The 18679-nt window shown below is 43.7% G+C and overlaps 1 protein-coding gene across 7 annotated transcripts in view; it reads right to left on the reverse strand.

The window, feature by feature from the left end:
• Window positions 1–204: 204 nt before the first annotated feature.
• The window catches only part of ELAVL4 (ELAV like RNA binding protein 4), a 149904-nt gene continuing 131429 nt past the window's right edge, over window positions 205–18679 (reverse strand). For 6 of the 7 annotated variants that reach the window (XM_032302769.1, XM_032302766.1, XM_032302770.1 and 3 more), the window contains 4 exons: window positions 9359–9512; window positions 7447–7672; window positions 5844–5882; window positions 205–2634 (listed from right to left, as the gene is read on the reverse strand). In XM_032302769.1, the coding sequence (XP_032158660.1) occupies window positions 2265–2634; window positions 5844–5882; window positions 7447–7672; window positions 9359–9512 (789 nt within the window). In that variant the 3' untranslated portion in view covers window positions 205–2264. The remainder of the gene's footprint in view (window positions 2635–5843; window positions 5883–7446; window positions 7673–9358; window positions 9513–18679) is intronic. The other variant, XM_032302771.1, reaches the window with a different exon arrangement.

The raw sequence follows: 18679 nt of genomic DNA on the forward strand, positions 1-18679 counted from the left end.
TTATTTTTTCAAAACCGAAAAGAGGAAAAAAAAAACAGAAAAAAAATTTAAAGGAGGAGTCTATGATGCAGCCTTGGTTTTCGTTACCTGTCTACCACTACGACTACTACTACAAAGTTTGCCTCTTCAGTGTGAAAACAACAGTTCTGTCTACATGCACTTAGTGGGTTCAGCATGGGAAAAAACGCACAAAATAAGCACAAGTTATAAATAACCATAACGTTTTATTACCATTAAGACTAAACTTGTATTGAAAAGATTTTATATAACAAGACAAGAAAAGCAATAGCAAATTTAACTATCAACTAGATTATGCATAGCGAGTAACTGTTTCTATTACCCAGGGAAGAGCATGAACCCTTGTATTTTTTTGTTTTGTTTTTGTTTTAAATATATAACCGTACAAAGCACAAACATACTAAAATGATCAGTGCACTGGACGCGGGAGAATGCTCCCTCAGTCATTTTGTTCCCTTAGCTCTGTTTTGTTTTCCCCAATCTGAATTACATTAAAATAAAGACCCAGTTGTTTTTATTTTTCTACTGTGCAGTAAGAAAAAATATTCACAACAAACATGACAATATATCAAACAATAGTTCTACACAAGTTACCTTGATACCTCTTTAACTGTCACTTAAATATCATAAGAAAACATTTTAAGACATATACAAACAAAACTAGCCAAGTGTTACAACTTATAATAAATTAACCCAAAGAAAAAATAACTTTATATATATATATTTATATTGTATATACACATACACACACAACAGAATGACACAATAATATGCTTCTTCCCATAGTTTAAGTAAACAAATAAGTAGTCTAGCCAATCTAGCTATATTTGATCTCGGCCATAGGCATCATCACATCGGCGATTAAATAAATAAGTGTTTCAAGCAACATAAACAGTGTTTCAAATGTACCAACACAGCCCAGTTCTATCAGCATGGGCTACAAAGTGAATTTGAAAATTCCTTAATGAATTTAAAGCAAATGTATCTTTTGTTTTCCTCTCCTAAACACATTACATTTAACTATGATACTAAGATATGTAAATAATTTCGTAGCACCTACTGCTCAAACTAAGGAAGTTTTAGATCAAAAGGAAAATTAATCTTTTTAATTTTTGTTCTGCTGACATCCCATACTGATGACTTAAAGAAAAACTGTCTTTCAACTCATCTCCTTGCTTTTGGGTTTTGACTGTGGGGAACTGTGGTACCCTGGGTAGAACGAACACTCCTTTCCCCTAGTAATTAATAATTTTTTTATTATTATTACATGCTATGAAAAGATATGAAGATCATCTGTTTATAGCCCATCCTTCAAAAAACAGTCTACGAATCCAGTTTAAAACACACATCTTGATCTCTAAAAAGTTACCAGTGCAGTATGAACGTGACAAAGTTGTCAATTTCCCCTAAATTAGCCAGTCAAAATATTTTTTTCTCAAATCCAGATTCTCTTGTAAAAATTCTTTATATTTTATAAAAATAGATTTTTCTTGAAACCCATTTTCAGCAAAGAGACCACCTCTTTGGCAACAATGTTAATGTTATTAAATTGTTAATGTCATCAGGTATCCCCCTTTACCCCCATCCCCTAACAGAAGACTGTTTTTAGTTCACATGATATAAAAGAAAAAAGGAAAAATAAAAAAATTTGCAAAAGTTTTTTTTTTCATTTTTGCAATTTTTATTATTCCTCTTTAATTTGTGTGGGGGGTTTTTACCAATCGGATTGGATCAACTTTTTTGACAAAAAAGAAAAATCTTTTTTTTCTTTCTTTGAATCCCATTACTTTGTAAAAATTGTTTTATTTTTATTATTATTATTTTTTTTTTGTTTTTTGTTTTTCTTCTTCAAATGAGCGAATGGTCATCTTAAAAAGACCCACCTTCAAGGAAGGTAGTAAAGTTAGCTGGCTGGGTTAAAATCCCTGCACATCGCTATCTATGTATATTATATTCAACAACGACAGCTATGAAAGAACATTCAATGCATCAAAGGTATTTTTTTTTTGTATTTTTTTTTCTTTTTTTCTAAGCATTATAAAATCCTTTCCTGGTACACCTCAGGATAATCCAATGTTTTAATACTTAGGCAACACTGGCTTATAAAGTCCATGGTTGAATATAAGCCTCAAAAAGTTTGTTTCTCTCTCTTTTGTGTGTGTGTGCGTGTGTATGTGTGTGTGTGCGCGCGTGTGTTTTGTTCGTATATATTTATATATATATTTTAATAAGTAAGGATGGGAAATTCAGGACTTGTGGGCTTTGTTGGTTTTAAAGGAAACTTGCAACACTCGGTCTCCTAGGCGGTACCCGTTGAGGCTGGCAATGGCCATGGCTGCCTCATCATAGTTGGTCATGGTGACAAAGCCGAATCCCTTGCACTTGTTGGTGTTGAAGTCGCGGATGACCTTGACGTTGTTCACTGCGCCGAAGGGACCAAAGAGCTGCCAGAGGACACTCTCGTCGGAATCAGGGGACAGGTTGTAGACAAAGATGCACCAACCTGTTCCCGTGTGACCAGGGATGTTCATTCCCACAAGGCTTGTCATCCCGTCAATGGTGATTGGGGAGAACCTGGGGGGACAGGCAGAAGGGGGGACTGGTCCAGACATCAGTCTGACCACGGATAACACACAGATGCACAGACACAGACATGGGGGCAGAGGGCTGAGTGAGTGTGTTTGCAGGAGAGTCTTCAGGGTTTAAAAACCAAAATGCAAAAACTAATGTCTCTGGTATTTTTTCTGAATGGAATGGCTAAACTGGCTAAGGCCCATATATGCCAAGAAAAAGGCTAGATCAATTCCTAATAACTGTAAGGAAATCCCAGAGCAAGGCTCTATCACACTTCTACCACAGGATACTTCTACCATAGGATATCCCACCCTGACCCTTAACCTCCCACCCCACCACAGCAGACAGTAACCTCTTGGGAGGAGCGGCTCTATATTATTCATCCTGTTGCTCTACTTATTTATTCAGTGAGGCACGTATGGGACTATCACAGGCAGTGACACATAGAAAATACTCAATAAATACTCATTGACTGCATAAGTGAATAACATTGGTGTGTATCAATGCTTGGGAGATTTTATTTATTCTTGAAGGCAGATTAGGGGATGGGATGGCCCTAAGAGTGCTCAAGTCTACCATCTTTGCAGTCCCCTGACTTATTGTTGCCAAAATCTCTTGATATTTTGAGGAGAGAAACACATGAGAATGAACAGACATACCTTGTTATTAATCAGATGGATGCCTCATGTTTCATTTAGCATCTATTCAAAGGAGTTCCCCCCAAAATCCCCAAGCAAGAATATTAAAGACATATCACTCCTTGATGCTATATTATCTGGAATTTCTAAGCATCATTATAAAGCTTATAATAATATATATAATTATATAATGTGATATATAAAATATACTATCTTTATTTCTAAGCATCACAGGAGTGAGATTTCAAGTCATTTGTGCATTTATATGTCTTAAATTAGAAAAGCTGAAAACTGTTATTTACCCTATTACAACTACTTTTGTATTTGGCTTTGAAATCTCAGTTTTCCTGTTATCTTGAAAAAAAAAAAAAACCACAAAACAACTCTTCAGAGTCTATTCACGGTCTGATAAAATATATCTACGTGTGATTCATAATGGATGCATTGGGTTAGGTTACCAGTGCCGATAGCAGAAAAATATTTGTTAACATTTTGTTTTATACCAAATATATACAGGCATTTGGGCCCTATCCATTGACTACTGTCTTGGTTTTCACGTGGTTGGGCTTCGGTTTTTATTTCTCAAAAAAGGGAGGAGGAGAGGAAGCAAAAACTGGAGAGAGGATGGGATAAAGTGTTACCTAGGACTTTTGGTTGTCATTTTGGTTTGGTTTTTGGTTTCAGAGGTGGGGAGGGAGAGAGAGAATCCCAAGCAGGCTCCACGCCCAGAGTGTAGCCCAATGCGGGGCTCAATTTCACAACCCTGAGGTTATGACCTGGGCCAAAATCAAGAGTCAGACGCTTCACTGACTGACCCGACCAGGAGTCCTTAGGACATTTTAAAAATCAGCAACTATTCTTGGAGATTTGAAAGTCCTAGGAAAGAACAGTTCTGCATCTAACTAGAATTTAGATAATCAAAGGGCGGGTAAAGGTATGCTAACCATAACAGCTCAATAGGTACTAATTTTGGCATTATTCACTAAGTCAAATTTCTCTCTTGCTTAAAAACAAATAATAGAACCAAAACACATGGTGGTAAGGATTCTTAGGAGGGCAAATCCATGTCTATGATTCGCATTATTTCTCAAGACTGTCTTCTCAACCTTCTCTCCTCCAACTGAGTGAACTGACTCCTTTCATTTAAAGGTAGAGAACAGCGAGGTATTTATCTGAAGGCCAAAGTCAGGAGCCAGCAAAGAGGTTTCAAACAGAGTCTCAACTCTAGTCAGTCATTATTACCTGGAGGGCTTTGGTAGGAAGGAGTCTGGACCCAAATCTGGGTCTAATAGGAATAGAAAATGCTCTTATCAACTAGTGATGTTTGCTCTGAGGCTGCACCTGTGCCTTCCGTGGCCTCAGCGCATGTAAGCATCACTCCACACGTGGAGCTGCCTCCCTGAAGTTAGATGGGACCAGAGGCCAGAGGTGGGAAAAATGGAAGAGCGGGAGTGGGAAGAGGCAAGCAGTATGCCCAACACATGGAAGTAATTCCCAATTATCCTCACTGGTGCCAGGCTGGAGACTGGGGAGGCTGGCGTTCGGCTAGCAAAGCCAGCAGGCCAGCAACTTCTGCCACTGTGTGTGGGTTTCCAGACTTGGGGTACTTACCATGCGTGGCAAGTGCTGAGAGCACTGCCTCGTACGGGGAGTGTGACTGGGACTATTAAAAACCACATCTCTTTGCCTGACTGTGGGAAGGGGAATTAAAGCGTGCAGCTCTACTGAGCAGGATGATGAAGATGCTGTGTCCCTAGCAGCTCAGTGGAGCTTATCAAAAGCACATATGGGAATCTCATGGACACAGTGACAGAACACACTCAACTTCCCAAGATTCAGCTTTCACACTAGGTCTGGATCACTCTTGTGACTGCATTCAGAGAGCCCCACAAACCTTGATTCTCTGAGCCCCCAATCCCCCAGAAAGGCTTTCCATGAAAGAAACCACAAGTTTAAAACACAATACGTGTATAACCAAGGGAGGATTTATAATAACTGCTAAAACCTGTAACAAAAGAAACCCCTGGTTGAGGTGCACACAGATACACTTCGTTCTCAGGCTGTGCCCTGAAATGCACACGGAGGTGGGGGTGGGGTCAGCAGGTCATCCACACGTTTACTCATGCTGTGGGCAGTCCAAAATCTAATTTATCCACTGACAATCATAAGATTGTTAACCACGATTAGCAAAATGTTCTAATTTTGATTTGCTGGAATCTGCCCTCTTAACTGAATCTTGGCATTGCTAATGCAAAACAGTTGCTCTGCAAGTTTGCAAAATCAGCTGGCAAAGAGTAGGAGCCTTCTCCCTTACGGGGAGCTGTCCAGGGAACCAGATTATCAAGGGCTTGGTAGCTGTGGCACCTGAACCATAGGAGAAGCCCACCTGTAAATAAAAGAAAAAGTGAAACACACAAACACACTTTGTGTGCCCTAAAAGAAACAAAACCAACTGAGGTCTGAAATTAAAATTAAGAATTTGACATGCTGGTGGAGGAAAAAGGAAGAATTAAAAAAAAAAAAAAAAGTAAAGTTAGTGAATTAAAAAAAAAAAATTTCTAGCCCCAGTCTGTGCCAACACGGACATCTGGCAATCTGTGGAGTTTTAATTACCTCTTTACGCCATAGGCCATATTAAGCAAATTGTCCAGCCTGCAAAGAGAAGGAGGGTCTCTGGGTTAATGCCTCACAGATGGCAAGATTGCTCAATGGAACTATTAATAAGAATGCTCCATTTTCAAAGAAGAAAAGCTCAACAACTTTCCCCAATGCTTAGGAGTCTATCCACTGGTAGTTTCCCCCTTTTCTGCCTCCAACCATGAGTAATTCATGTTCAGGTCAATGCTAGAGTTTAAAGCAAGTGTCTAATGAAGCTCCCTTTCTTTCAAGGTCTCAATTAATCCCACTCCCCCCTCCTCTGAGAACATGTGTGTGGATTTCATTTTATATTGTGTGTGAAGTTGTTAAAAGGGGGCAGCTTCTTAAGTTGTTCACCTTTTATTACAATTCACCTTTTAGTGCAATTAAACTTGAGAATGAAAGGAACACACGTGCATGTACAATGCATATCAGAATGGATCTTTTCTCTTAGTCTAGCTACATTAACTAAATCTTACCACACACATTTTTTGGGGAAGGAGGAGTTTGGGGGTTAAGATTTTTTTTTTTACAATTAGCTTATTATTTACAACCTGAAAGCTCCGCCTCGTAAACTGCCATTATGTTATAATCTCCCTCATGTTCAGTATTTTACTTGGGGACAAGCTATTCACACCATGGGGCAGTAGTAACCATAGTTTCCACCATTAGAAGCCTGCTGGAAAGGCTTTTTACATAAATACTGCATGTGCGCTCACACAAAATAAAAATTAGATGACTTGGACTCTTCATGAAATCATTAACCCGTTCAAATTCCCAGGATATGGGAGGACACTACTGAAGCTGATTTTCCTCCTCTTCATGGCCAGATGGAGAGCCTACTATCTTTCCATGTGATGTTTGAAAAGAAGAAAAAAAAAAACCCTTTCATTAAAGGGCATATGGATGGAATAAAAGAATTATTTAGAATTCTTATGGGTAGGTCAAGAATGTTCTTATCTCTCCTACAATAAAGGCAATCAGCTTTGGACTGCCCTCACAGAGTGAAACCTGCCTTTCAGAAATGTCCCAGGAGAAGGGAAGTGCCCATTGTACTGAGAGGGTTGGGTGCCTGAAGGAAACACTAATAAGGCTTAGGAAAATCTTCCTTCTTATTTCCCAGAATCTGGTCAGAGTGAAGTTAACACAAAAGAGAGTACCTATGCAGAAGAAAGGAGGACAGGCCAGACCACTCTCCCTGGCAAGGATCTGCCTCCTGGGCTACACATGCCTTTGACTTTAGTAAAAGCCACTCCCTCAGCCTTAAGTCTAAGCTGTTGAATGTGCCTACTATTGGGGATGAACAGAACCTTCTGGTTTGGTTAAATATAGGAATTTTCTTTTATCTGGATTGATTGAGGTTAACCACACTCACATTGGTAAGTTGAAAGGGGGTTTGGAAGAGCATCTGGTCCAACCATTTCATGTTACAGCAGTGGAAACTGAGGCCCAGTGGGGTGTGTGAACCTGCGGGCCGAGGTTCTTACTCTTGCCCCATCTTTCAGGGTTATGGGTTTTCCTGGCCCTCGCCCAGCTCTGTACTCCTGTAGCAGGGTCCTTTCCCTGTGGGTGTGCCTACCTGAACCTCTGGGCTTGGTGGTGAAGCGGGCCAGGGTAGCGCCGGTTGGGGGACTGGTAGAGCTGGGACAGCAGGGCCTGGCTGGACTTCTGGCTGGGGTTGTTGGCAAACTTCACAGTAATCGGTTCCGTAGCACCGCTGGGCTTCTGGCCATTCAGCCCTTTGATGGCTTCTTCTGCCTCGATTCTCTTATCAAATCGGATGAATCCCACCCCTCTGGACACTCCTGAGGAAAGAGAAAGGGCCTTTGTAAAGAGTGAACAAACCAAACTGGTAAACACCCCTGGGAAGAGATGGGCTGGGCCCCAGAGAGATTCTGTGGGGAGTCAGCCCACTGAGGGGGCCAGGGCTGAGCCTGGCTCCCTGTATCTCTCTCATCCATCAAAACCCATTTGCCTGTGTTTCTGCCATCATGGCTCTGGACAGGTGACTCCCACCCACAGAACACAGGCACCTCTCACATTCATTCTAGCCTCTACCACCGGCCTGCTCAGTCCCTGTCTCCCTCTAGTTGCTGTAGCCCATCACCCACTGCCCAGTTTCTAGTCCTATAATGTGCCCCCCACACCTAGCGACTACATAATTTGTTTGCCAAGCAGACTCTGACTACTAAAAGGGCACCTTTTAAAAATACTCTTTATCCATTTTTCATAACTTTTCAATTTTTTATCTTGTGTATGGTTCCTGTTCCTCATGGTCCCACATTCCACACACAGAGTAACAAAGCCCACACACCAAACACCCCTTCCGTGGCTCCATGTTGCACACAGATGAAGTCAGACTTCTTAGCCTGGCTTTCAGTGCCCCTGATGAGGTGGCTCCAAGTTCCCCGTTGAGCCTCAGGCCAGCCATACTTGAACTGCCACATATTCCTTGAACAGGCTGTGTTCTTCCTCAGCTCCATGCCTTACGATATATCCTCTCCACCTATTCTATAGGATACATCATACCCATCTAGAATTCTCTATCCCTCCTTTGTGCCAGATAACTGCAAGTCATCCTCCCAAACCCTGCTCAAACATCACCTCCTTGATGCAGCCCTCACACCAATCCCCTCCCAGGCACAGCACACCTCCTCCTGAGCTCCTGGGGCACACAGGAGAGCCCCTTGCAGGCGCGCATCACACTGGAGTCCTGCAAGGGCAGGACTGTATCTCCTTCATCCCTGGGCCCCAGTATCCCTCTGAACAGTGTCTGGGGGCAGAGCTGGCTTCAGCAAGGGTTTGTCACACGAGCTGGATGATAAACAGACACTAAACTGCTCTGGGGGGTGGGGTGGTGTTTTAAATTGGATCTAATGTGGAATAGGTGAAAACATGTTATCATTAAAAATGCAACCCAGGGTAGCTTACATTTCTTACTAAGAGGTGGTGGTTGCCTTTCTTTATGATGGACAAAGTACCACAGTCCTGGGCCCTGGCTTCATGTCCCTGCACTGCTACTAACTACCTGGGCAGAAGTCGGATCCCTCACTTTGGAACACTCTTTTCTCATGTGGGGAATGAGGCAGCGTGAGATTCCCTCTAGCTCTCTAACGCTATCATTGGAACCGGAGCTCTAAGATGGGTTCTTTCCACATACAAAAGTAATGTTACTTGGTTGAGGGTTGAAAGAGACTTTGAAGGTCATTCAGTCCCACTCACAACCTGATGCCCAAATCCTCTCTACAGCCCTGCCAAGCAGGTTAGCTGCTGCTGGAACTGTTCCCATGATGGAGATCTACCTCCTAAGGCGGCCCATTTTAAATGTGGGCATTTGATTGATCAGAGTCTTTCTCCTAAGTCAAAACCCTGTCTATGCATGACCCATATCTTTTACCCTAAGCAACCATTATCTCTCTGCTCCTATGGGTCACAGGGCACTGGCTGTGGCATTGAGACACAAGGAAAGAAATGACAAAGAAACACTTAACCTGTGACTTGATCAACCAGGATTCGAGAGGTGATGATACGGCCATACTGCGAGAAAAGCTGCTCCAGTTCCTTCTGGGTCATGGTTTTGGGAAGGCCGCTAACGTAGAGGTTAGCATCCCTGATTGAGGCAGAGCTTGGACGGGCATATGAGACCTAGGAAAAGGCAAGAGGAGCTAAATCCATTATAGCAACACCCTCCAAGTAGAGGCTGAGTCAACAACTGAGATGGCAGTCCCTCGTCTATCATTCTAACTCATGGTGTCAGTTTAAATAACTCAGTAGTTCAGAGTCTTAGCTCCTCTTGTACTAGTAGTGAGAATCAGGAGAACAGCAATAGAGGAACAAAAGGAGAGTTGACTATAACTTAAAACAAATGCACGGATAAGGGTCTCTAAGTGCAGAACAAAATAGCTACTGTATGGCAGCTGTTAAATGCAGAACTACCCACGCATGGAGTTCTGAAGATTTACCTCCTGGATGTGGGTGTATAGATGATTTACTGTATCCAACACATAATAATCTTTGAATAAACCAAAAAAAAAAAAACCTCCAAGAAATTCTGCTCTGCAGATTTCTCTCCTTGCCACCGTCCCCCCCACCCCCCAGCCCTTCGTTTTCAACACATTAAAGTGATCAGGTTCTCTGCAAGATTTTTTTATGTCCCCTCCTTTGTGTTGTTCCAATCTGCTCCCACAAGGTCTGCTCTCGCTGAATGACAAAGTGCTGGTGAAACGGGGCTTCATGAACATCTGCTTGTGAAACTGGATCTGTGACCTTGTCATAACATCTGCAAGAACCAGTTGCCGTCTAACTTGGAGCAGGAGCAGATAAAACCACAATCAACAAAATGGGGGCGGGGGGGGAAAGGAGAGCAGGAGAGGGCAGGGGGAGAAAGAAGCGAGCCTCACGAATGGTTATAATAAGTTCGACTTTGTAAATTTGTCCTCCCAGATCTCTCAACTGCTTTTTTTCCCCCAAAAAGCTAACACAGAAGTGTAAACAGATCTGAAATTCCATCTGCAAGAAGCCAAATCTGTAGCAGTACACATAAGCAAAGCAAACCCCAGCAGTCATTAATTTTAGACTTTCATTTACTTATTTATTTATTTTTTTAAGAAAACAACATCAGACATTTGAAATATAATTTACAGCTAGTCTAACAAAAGCACTTTCCTGCTAAAGCTATTTCTGGGGCAGTTATGGCTCAGAATAGATGATGAAAACAGTCATTTCAGAGCACATCTGACAATGTTGGACAGGAAGGGACCTATATGGCTTAGCATTTTTCAGTTGGGAGTTTTATTTAATCCATATAACCAATTTACAAGTCCTGCTATGACTACAGGGGTGTGTGCATGTGTTCTGCACACACACACAAACGTGTGTACATAAGAAAGCGTACGTGTTAAACTAGACCCTTGGCATTAAGAACTAAACCTTGAGCAGTGAAGCTGACCTTGCATCTGAGAATGGGTCTGGTGGTGGATCTAGCAAAGGGGACTGAATGCTGAGCAGACACCTCACCCTTGGCACTCTTTCCCTCTCAAGGACAGAGATGCCGAGTCCCTTTATGGATTCCACGCTGAAAAATAGATGTTGACTCAACAGATAAAATGATGTGAATGACAAATCTGGCTCATTGGTCCCCTCCTGCTGATGGAGTGAGTCGGCCTATCTGCAGTATCTACCTCTTCCAGGAACTCAGGGGTGGCCTCTGTAAGCTCCTTCCCAGCACAGGGCTGACATGCAAAGGGACCTTTACGTGGCTGGTAGCTGGGGAGTGGGGGCTGAGTTTCATGTGACTGCGTGGACAGAGCACCACTCCACACAAGGCTCTCCTACCCCATCCTTTCAGGAACAAAGTCTTTCAGGTTATAACCCAGCAGAACTGTTTTTCAGGCATGAGAAGGGAGCAGTAGGGGGAAGGAAATAAGAACGTTGTAGTGATATGTTCATGGTAATGAGAGTTACCCCTATATCACCAGTGCCAATTATTAGACAAATTAATTATCTGAATGACATTTGCGCTGCCCTAAAACATACCCTCCTACTTCTATGTCCTTGCTTGGGGGGAAAATTTTTCCACTTACTTTCTCAGGCCCTGATCCTATTCTCCTTTAAGGCCCAGCTCCAATCCATCTTCTCTAGGCAGCTTTCCCTGATCCTACCTCCTCCTAAAAACTCCCCTAGTAGGGCTCTCAGTGAACTGCACCCATGGTACTTGCTTAACCTGTTTGGACCTTGAGTCACCATCTTTCTATCTAGTCTCCTGATCATCTAATTTGCTGATCTCCTTGTGGTCATGGTGTGTGTGTGTGTGTGTGTATGTGTGTGTCTTGTTCATTTTTGTGGCTCTAGCTCCGAGCACAGAGCCTGATACCTGCAGGATGTTCAACACCTACGGAAAGAATAAATGAACACACCCACAGAAGATAATGAATGATGTGGGCCTTAATGACTCTTTGGGGCTAACTGCAACTTGGATTCCTCCACTTAGGGGGATCAACAAGAGTTAATCATAGAATCATAGACTCATGCATCCAGAATCATAGCTGGGTTTCCCTATTAAACTAAGAGCTAAGGGACAGTTTTCCTATTCCCCAGTGTCTGAGATTGGAAGGACTGAGAGAAGACTGTTCTATGACTAGACATCACCCAGAGGCCTTCTCTAAGCAAACATTTCCCGAGGATCTACTATCAACCAGGCGCAGTGCTGTGTGCTGGGGATGCATAATAAGCAAGAAAAAAGAGTGGTCTCTTGCCCTAAAGGATTTCCAAGTCCAATGGGGACAAGAGACAACACACAGGAGGCACCAAATAAACATGAGTCAAATACAAGAAATACTCTTATGGGCCAATTATCACAATGCCCCAAGATGTGTTCTCTTTCAGGGCTATATCACTGGGACTGGAACACTGAGAAGGGGAGACTAATATCCCTTTTAATTAAGGGTTAAAAGGGCCAGGAAGAAGACAGAGCTGAGATGAGATTGGTGGTGAGACAGGTGTAGGTTGGGGTCAGGTAATGGTGGCCTAGTGATAGCTCTCCAAGGACAAATAAGATGATGAAGGTCAAGAGCTTAGTGCAGTGCCTCTTTGACACCCAATAAATGCGCAATGGAGAGTAATGACCTTGACAGCCAATGATCTGGGCAGCCAGAGCTGGGAGAGGGGGCGGGCTGGAGACAGACCTGCTAGGAAAAGGAGCTGGCACTGGAGAGTCAATGACAGAACAAAACCATTTCCCCAAACCTCATCCAGGGAGAATTACTGCCACAGATCACAGTCACAGAGCAATAACAAGTCCCAAAGGTGAACAGCAGCACTTTGAACATTCACCAAACCTAACTCCCGCTTACTTTTTCTCCTTGACTTGGAGTCTTAAGTCACTTAGTCCCCTGCCCTGTCCAGGAAATCTGTAGAAGTGGGTGTGGGCAAAAATGACAGAAAAGGGATCTTTCTACATTTATTATCCAAATGCTCATCCTGGTATTTGCACACCTCAAGTGTCCTCATTCATTTATGAAATTCCAAGTGACTACAGGTGTCACGCATGTCATTGTGCTGAAACATTTCTCAAAAATGGTGCACTGCTAGCACCGGCAGCCAGCCAGCCAGGCTTTGCTGGTTTGTTCACTCCACTAAACTAGTGGCCTGGAGCCCAGGGCTTCCAATGCTGAAGGCAGAGCCCTAGAGAATCCCAGGCCTCAGACCATCAGGATCCTGCTCAATTCATTGATCCAGGATTTCTGAAGACAAGACTGGCATTTCTAGGCCGGCACTGATCTTGCTCTGGAGCTCAGAAAGAGCTGGGAGTGGGGAAGCTACTCCTCTCTCTCTAGGTAAGTATGGTCCAGAGGCAGGTGACTTTACAAATGATCTTGATAAAAGATAGGTAGTCTCAGGGTGCCTGGGTGGCTCAGTGGGTTAAGCCTCTGCCTTCAGCTCAGGTCATGATCTCAGGGTCCTGGGATAGAGCACCGCATTGGGCTCTCTGCTTGGCAGGGAGCCTGCTCCCCCCCCCCCCCCACCCTCTGCCTGCCTCTCTGCCTACTTGTGAACTCTGTCCAATAAATAAATCTTAAAAAATATATATTATATATATTAAAAAAAATATGTAGTCTCTTCAAACTCTCCATCTCCGCAGGCTTACCCTAACCTCGACTCTCTGCAAGAGTGACAGTACAGTGTGGAGTTTATGAGCCCTGACTGTGGGCTGGCTCTGGCACTCATTAGCTGTGACCTTGGGCAAGTAATTTGATCTTAATAAATCTCAGTTTCTTTACTCGTATAAAGGGGGATGATTTTCTTTCGGTGAGTTATTGTAAAGAATTGAGATGATAGATTTAATGTGTATAGTGCATTCCTAGAATTTAGCAGCTATTTAGTACATATTATTATGTGGTATGTACTATGGGCTTTCATGGGGCAGTGTGGGACTCTAGCCCCCATTGGGACACACCTTACAATTTTACCACACAAGCAAACATCTGGGATACCACCAGTGAGCAGCTATAGAGGCACCACTGTCCTCTTCCATCAGCCTGGTGGAGTTTGGGTCATCCTTTACTACTTCACTGTCATGAATTTCTTCGAGCACATTCCTACAGATTCCACTGTACTTCCCAGTTTCCACGAAGTACTTTCCATTTTCCAAAGTGACTTCATAAGGCTGCTGTCGGTGATTCTCACCAAGGTGGCATTGGCATTCGTCACTAACGGGGCAGCAGAAACAGGGCTGGGGATGCCCCTCCCCCACACCCCAGCTCACAGCCAGGGGTCGGCCTGGGCAGGGTGGGAGGAACAGCACAGCCTAGGGAAAAGCGTTTCCCAAGTCCTCTGGCAACCCTTTACCTCCTGTCTTACCTGCCACGGTACAGAAAAGGGAAAGGGCTTGGAAAGCACGGTAAAGGCTTGGTTTTGGGTGCTGGGAGGCTGGTAAGATAAGAAAAGGCATCCTTCTTTGCTTGGGAAGGTGTTTCATTAGTCAAATACTGGCACTAGAAGACAAGAGTTCATTCATTCCTCCCCTTCCAGGACACTTCCTGGGGGCAGGTCCCCTGCTGGGTACTTCTGCTTCAACCATGGTCCAGTGAGGAAGGGAGCAATTAAATGAGTACAGTACAGAGGGCTGTTCCTGGCAAGGAACACTCCAGCTCCCAGTGTTAGCTTCCACGTGCAGGGAGCCCTTGGAGCAGTACCCTAGGCCTCTCTGTGCCCCGTCACCACCTCCTCTCTAGGGGAAGACATTTGGCCAGGCTTTGGTAAGGGCGATGGGCACAGGAGCCTCAGCTGCTGCCTGCCTCCTCCCTTCTGGCAGCCACTTTCTGTTTCAGGCTCTGTACTATGTGAGTAGGTTCTGCTCCCATATGGGGAGGACTGTGGTGTCCATAGCACCTGTGACAGGGGCTGTCAATCTGACAAAGTGTGGGGTTCTGTGTCAGGAAGCCCATTGTGTTCAGGAAATCCATCTTGGGTTTAATCCGTAATAAAGGTGACCTTAGGATTTAATATGCTCTTCTTTTTTGTCTTACCTCTCAACTGGTTTATAGCTAGGATGTAGAAGACAAGGCCATCACTTGTTAGACCCCTTCGAATTATAAGAAGGATCTCATTGACTGGATGTTTTCATGGGCTAGGCATTCTATTCACAAAACTGCTAATCTCTACAACCGTGGCTCATGGTAAGCAGAAATATAGGTGACAGGTGCCATTGGTGATCCCAGCAGAAAGCACTCTCCTTGAAATCCACTTTACAGAAACTCGGTGCCAAAAGTGGCCTCAAAATTTCTAGGTGAGATCCTAGGCAGCTGGCCACCTGCCTTCTATGTTACACAGGAAGCTTACTGCTTCATGAGGTGTCCTGCCCCATCACTGGCCATCCCTGATTATGGGTAAGCTCATCCGTCTACTGAATTCAAATGTGTCTCTTCTACAGCTTCCATCCTTCTCCAATTTCTATTCTAGCTGCACACACTAGGGGCACCCTTCTGTCTGAATCACCCTTTATCCCGTGGGTTTCTCTCACTGATAGGTGCTAGTTAGAGCATCAGGCAACTGTATTTTGAGACAGGCCACTCCAAGGAAGTTCTTGGTTATGTTACTTTAACTGACACTGAGCATCTATTCTGGAATTCTGAAAAGAGACAAAGGTCAAGAGCGAGGGCTGTGGGGCTAGAAAGATAGGAATTTAAATCCTGACTGCTTACTAGCGGTGTAATCTTGGGGAAAGTAACTTAACTTTTCCGAGATGTATCACCTGAGTAACATAGTTTAGAAGATTTCTAACAGAGCACTTGGAGCATTAAACAAGTTAATGCAAATATGTTATACGCAAGCAATGAATCATGGACCACTACATCAAAACTAATGATGTATTGTATGGTGACTAACATAATAAGAAAATTATAAAAACACAAAATAAACAAGCTAAAGCATATAAAATTTCTAGGCACTATGGGGAGCCTGGGTGGCTCAGTCAGTTAAGCACTTGATACTTAATTTCAGGGTCATGATATCAAGCCCTGTGTCCAGGCTCTGTGCTCAGCAGGGAGTCTGCTTGAGATTCTCTCTCTCCCCCCATCTCTGCCCCTCAACCCCCTCTCTCTGTCTCTGTCTCTCAAATAAATAAACAAATCTTAAAAAAAAAAAAAAAGGTTTCTAGGCATTATGCCTGGCACACAGATAGTGCTCAATAAGTAGAAGCTTTGCTGTAACTGCTATGGTCTTACATGAGATTCTGGGAGTATAGAGATGAATACAACAGTCCTTGACATGTAGAACTATGAGTCTAGAAGAGGAGACAGACACAGAGACCGATCATTTCAGAAGATCAGGCTGCAGATTTTCCCCAATGTGTTGTAACACCTTCCTCTCCGACTGAGCACAAACTCCCCAGAGCATATGAATCCCAGGGGGGATAGTCATTCCAAAGAGCCCAGGAGAATGGCAGCAGAGAACAGACTCTGGCGCTGCCAGGGCCTTCGAGGAGCAAACCCTTGCAGGTACCTCTGATCCCACCTCCAGGAGCAGGGAGAGAAGAAAGAAGCCAGCTGCTTCCTAGAAACGACAGCTTTGATTGTGAGGATCAGCTTACCCCTGTGCCTATGGCTGCTGCCCTGCCCACAGGCAGAACAGGTGTCTGCTTATGTGGCCCCATTCCTCATACTTTCCTCCACCTGTCACCTGATACATGATATTCTTTTACCAGGGGCAAGACCCGACGGTAATATTTCTAATGAGCCCCGATGGTACCACTTCTTCCTGCTCAAAACCTTCAGTGGTTCTCTAGCACCTTGTGATAATGATCGAATGCTTCATTTGAGCATTCAAGGCCCTCCGAGATCTGGACTTCTCACCACCTGCTAATGCTCCGTGCACTCTGCACCACAGTTCAAATTAAAAAGGTCAGTCTTATGAATATGCACTTCACGTCTCTACTTCTGTCTTTGTTTTTGCTATTTGCTCACCATCATATCAAAGCGAACCCCTGCCCATCCATACAGACCCTGTCTGAATACCGCCTCCTCCAAGAGGACTGCTGTCTCCTTGAACTCTATAGATGGTATACATTTCCATGGCCGCAGCTATCACAATACCTCCATCATGGAGTTTAAGAGTATCCAAGAGTATTAGGAGGGTATCTGGCATACAGTAGGCTGGAAAAACACTTCTTTTAAAAAAATGGTGTAGTGATCTGTTCATATGCCTACAGCTTTAATGAAGTCCATCAAATTACCAAGCGGTCTTACTTAGTAGAAGGATCTCGCCGTCTGTCTAGTGGCCCCCAGAAAGTAGAGATGTGTTAAAGGTTTCATGGGCTGATTGGTGGAAGAGCTGGTCTCAGAGATGAAGACACTCAGTCTTCTCACTAAACTGCACCTCCTGACTCTTGCTCTCTGTTAGACTGATAAGGTGACTGAAGCCACCTGGGAGGTGCATTATACTTCCCACTATACAAGCCTCTATATATGGTGCCTGAGGCTTAACAAGACTCAAAGCTCTTTCCTTACATTTTTAAAAAGCATCTTTGAAGCATGTACATCTCTGAAACATGCAGATAGGAAACAGACTTCCCCTCTCATGTAACTTTCACCCAGGGATAACCCTATTCACTTTTGCCTTCATTCTGGGGAGCATTACTTGGGCAACCGACTATAAACTTTAAACTATGAGGACCCGAAGTGAGACATTATTTGTTCCATTTTCTAGATGACATACTCTGGCTCAGTGAGATGAAGTACTTGTCCAAGGTCACATAGCCGAACTAAGACAAAGCTGGATATTACTCCAAGATCTGGGATCTTTCCACTATGTCAGGCTAATGTGGACAGTGAAATAAAAGCTGTGTGCTTGGCACAAATGGCTACTTTCCCTGGAAAGTTACCAAGCTGACAAGATCACGCTATAATATTTTATTAGTTAGATTGTTAGAGCTGGAAGACACCATTTTGCAGATGAGGAAATGCATCCAGAGAAGTAAAAGTAAGTCACCCAAGGTCATCCTGGTGGTTTTTGACAGAGCTAGGACTTGACTGATTCTTCATCGTAACTCAGTGCTCTTTCAAATGGACAACAAAGGGGAAGGGAAGTGGGATTGGCTCTATGATCTTTGACAGGCCAGCTGATTTGCCCTGGGGCTTCATGATAGTCACGGAGAAGAGATTCTTTATTCCCCACAGCCACTGATGTTTCAGGCCAGCGCTGTGCAGTAGAACTTTCTGGGATCACGAAAATGTTCTAGATCTGAGGTGTTTGATGGTGGCCACTAGCTACACGTGGCTACTGAAACACTTCCAATATACCCAGCATGACTGAGGAACAGAACTTTTCATTTTACTTAATTTCAATTAATTTAAATTCAAATTTAAAAAGTCATATGTAGCTGGTGGCTGCTTTACTGGACAGAAGAGTCTGAAGCCCAGAAATCACACAAAAATACAGAATCTCAGAGCTCAAGGGTCAGAGCCCCGTGTGGTATAGGAATCTCTCCTACATCATCCCCAATTACTCCATCCGAATGTCTCTGACAATCAGAGACTCACTACCACCCAAGGCAAATGTTCTATCCTGAGAGCTGCACGGGCTCTCTTTCCGGATTCTTGAAATACAGGATTGCACTTCAGAGTCCCTGCAGACTTCTTTTCCCGTAGGAACAGAGAAGCAACCACGGTGGATGAACCTGGGAGTGCAGCATCATCTTTGCCATCTTCCCCGTTTGCCTCTGCACAACCCTTAGAGTGTCTCTTTAAAACGTAAAGCTGAGAATGGGGCACAGACACGAAGGACAGTTGACCAGAGTGGATTCCTGGAATCTGGAA

The sequence above is a fragment of the Mustela erminea genome, chromosome 10, assembly GCF_009829155.1.
Source record: "Mustela erminea isolate mMusErm1 chromosome 10, mMusErm1.Pri, whole genome shotgun sequence".
Taxonomy (NCBI): Eukaryota; Metazoa; Chordata; class Mammalia; order Carnivora; family Mustelidae; genus Mustela; species Mustela erminea.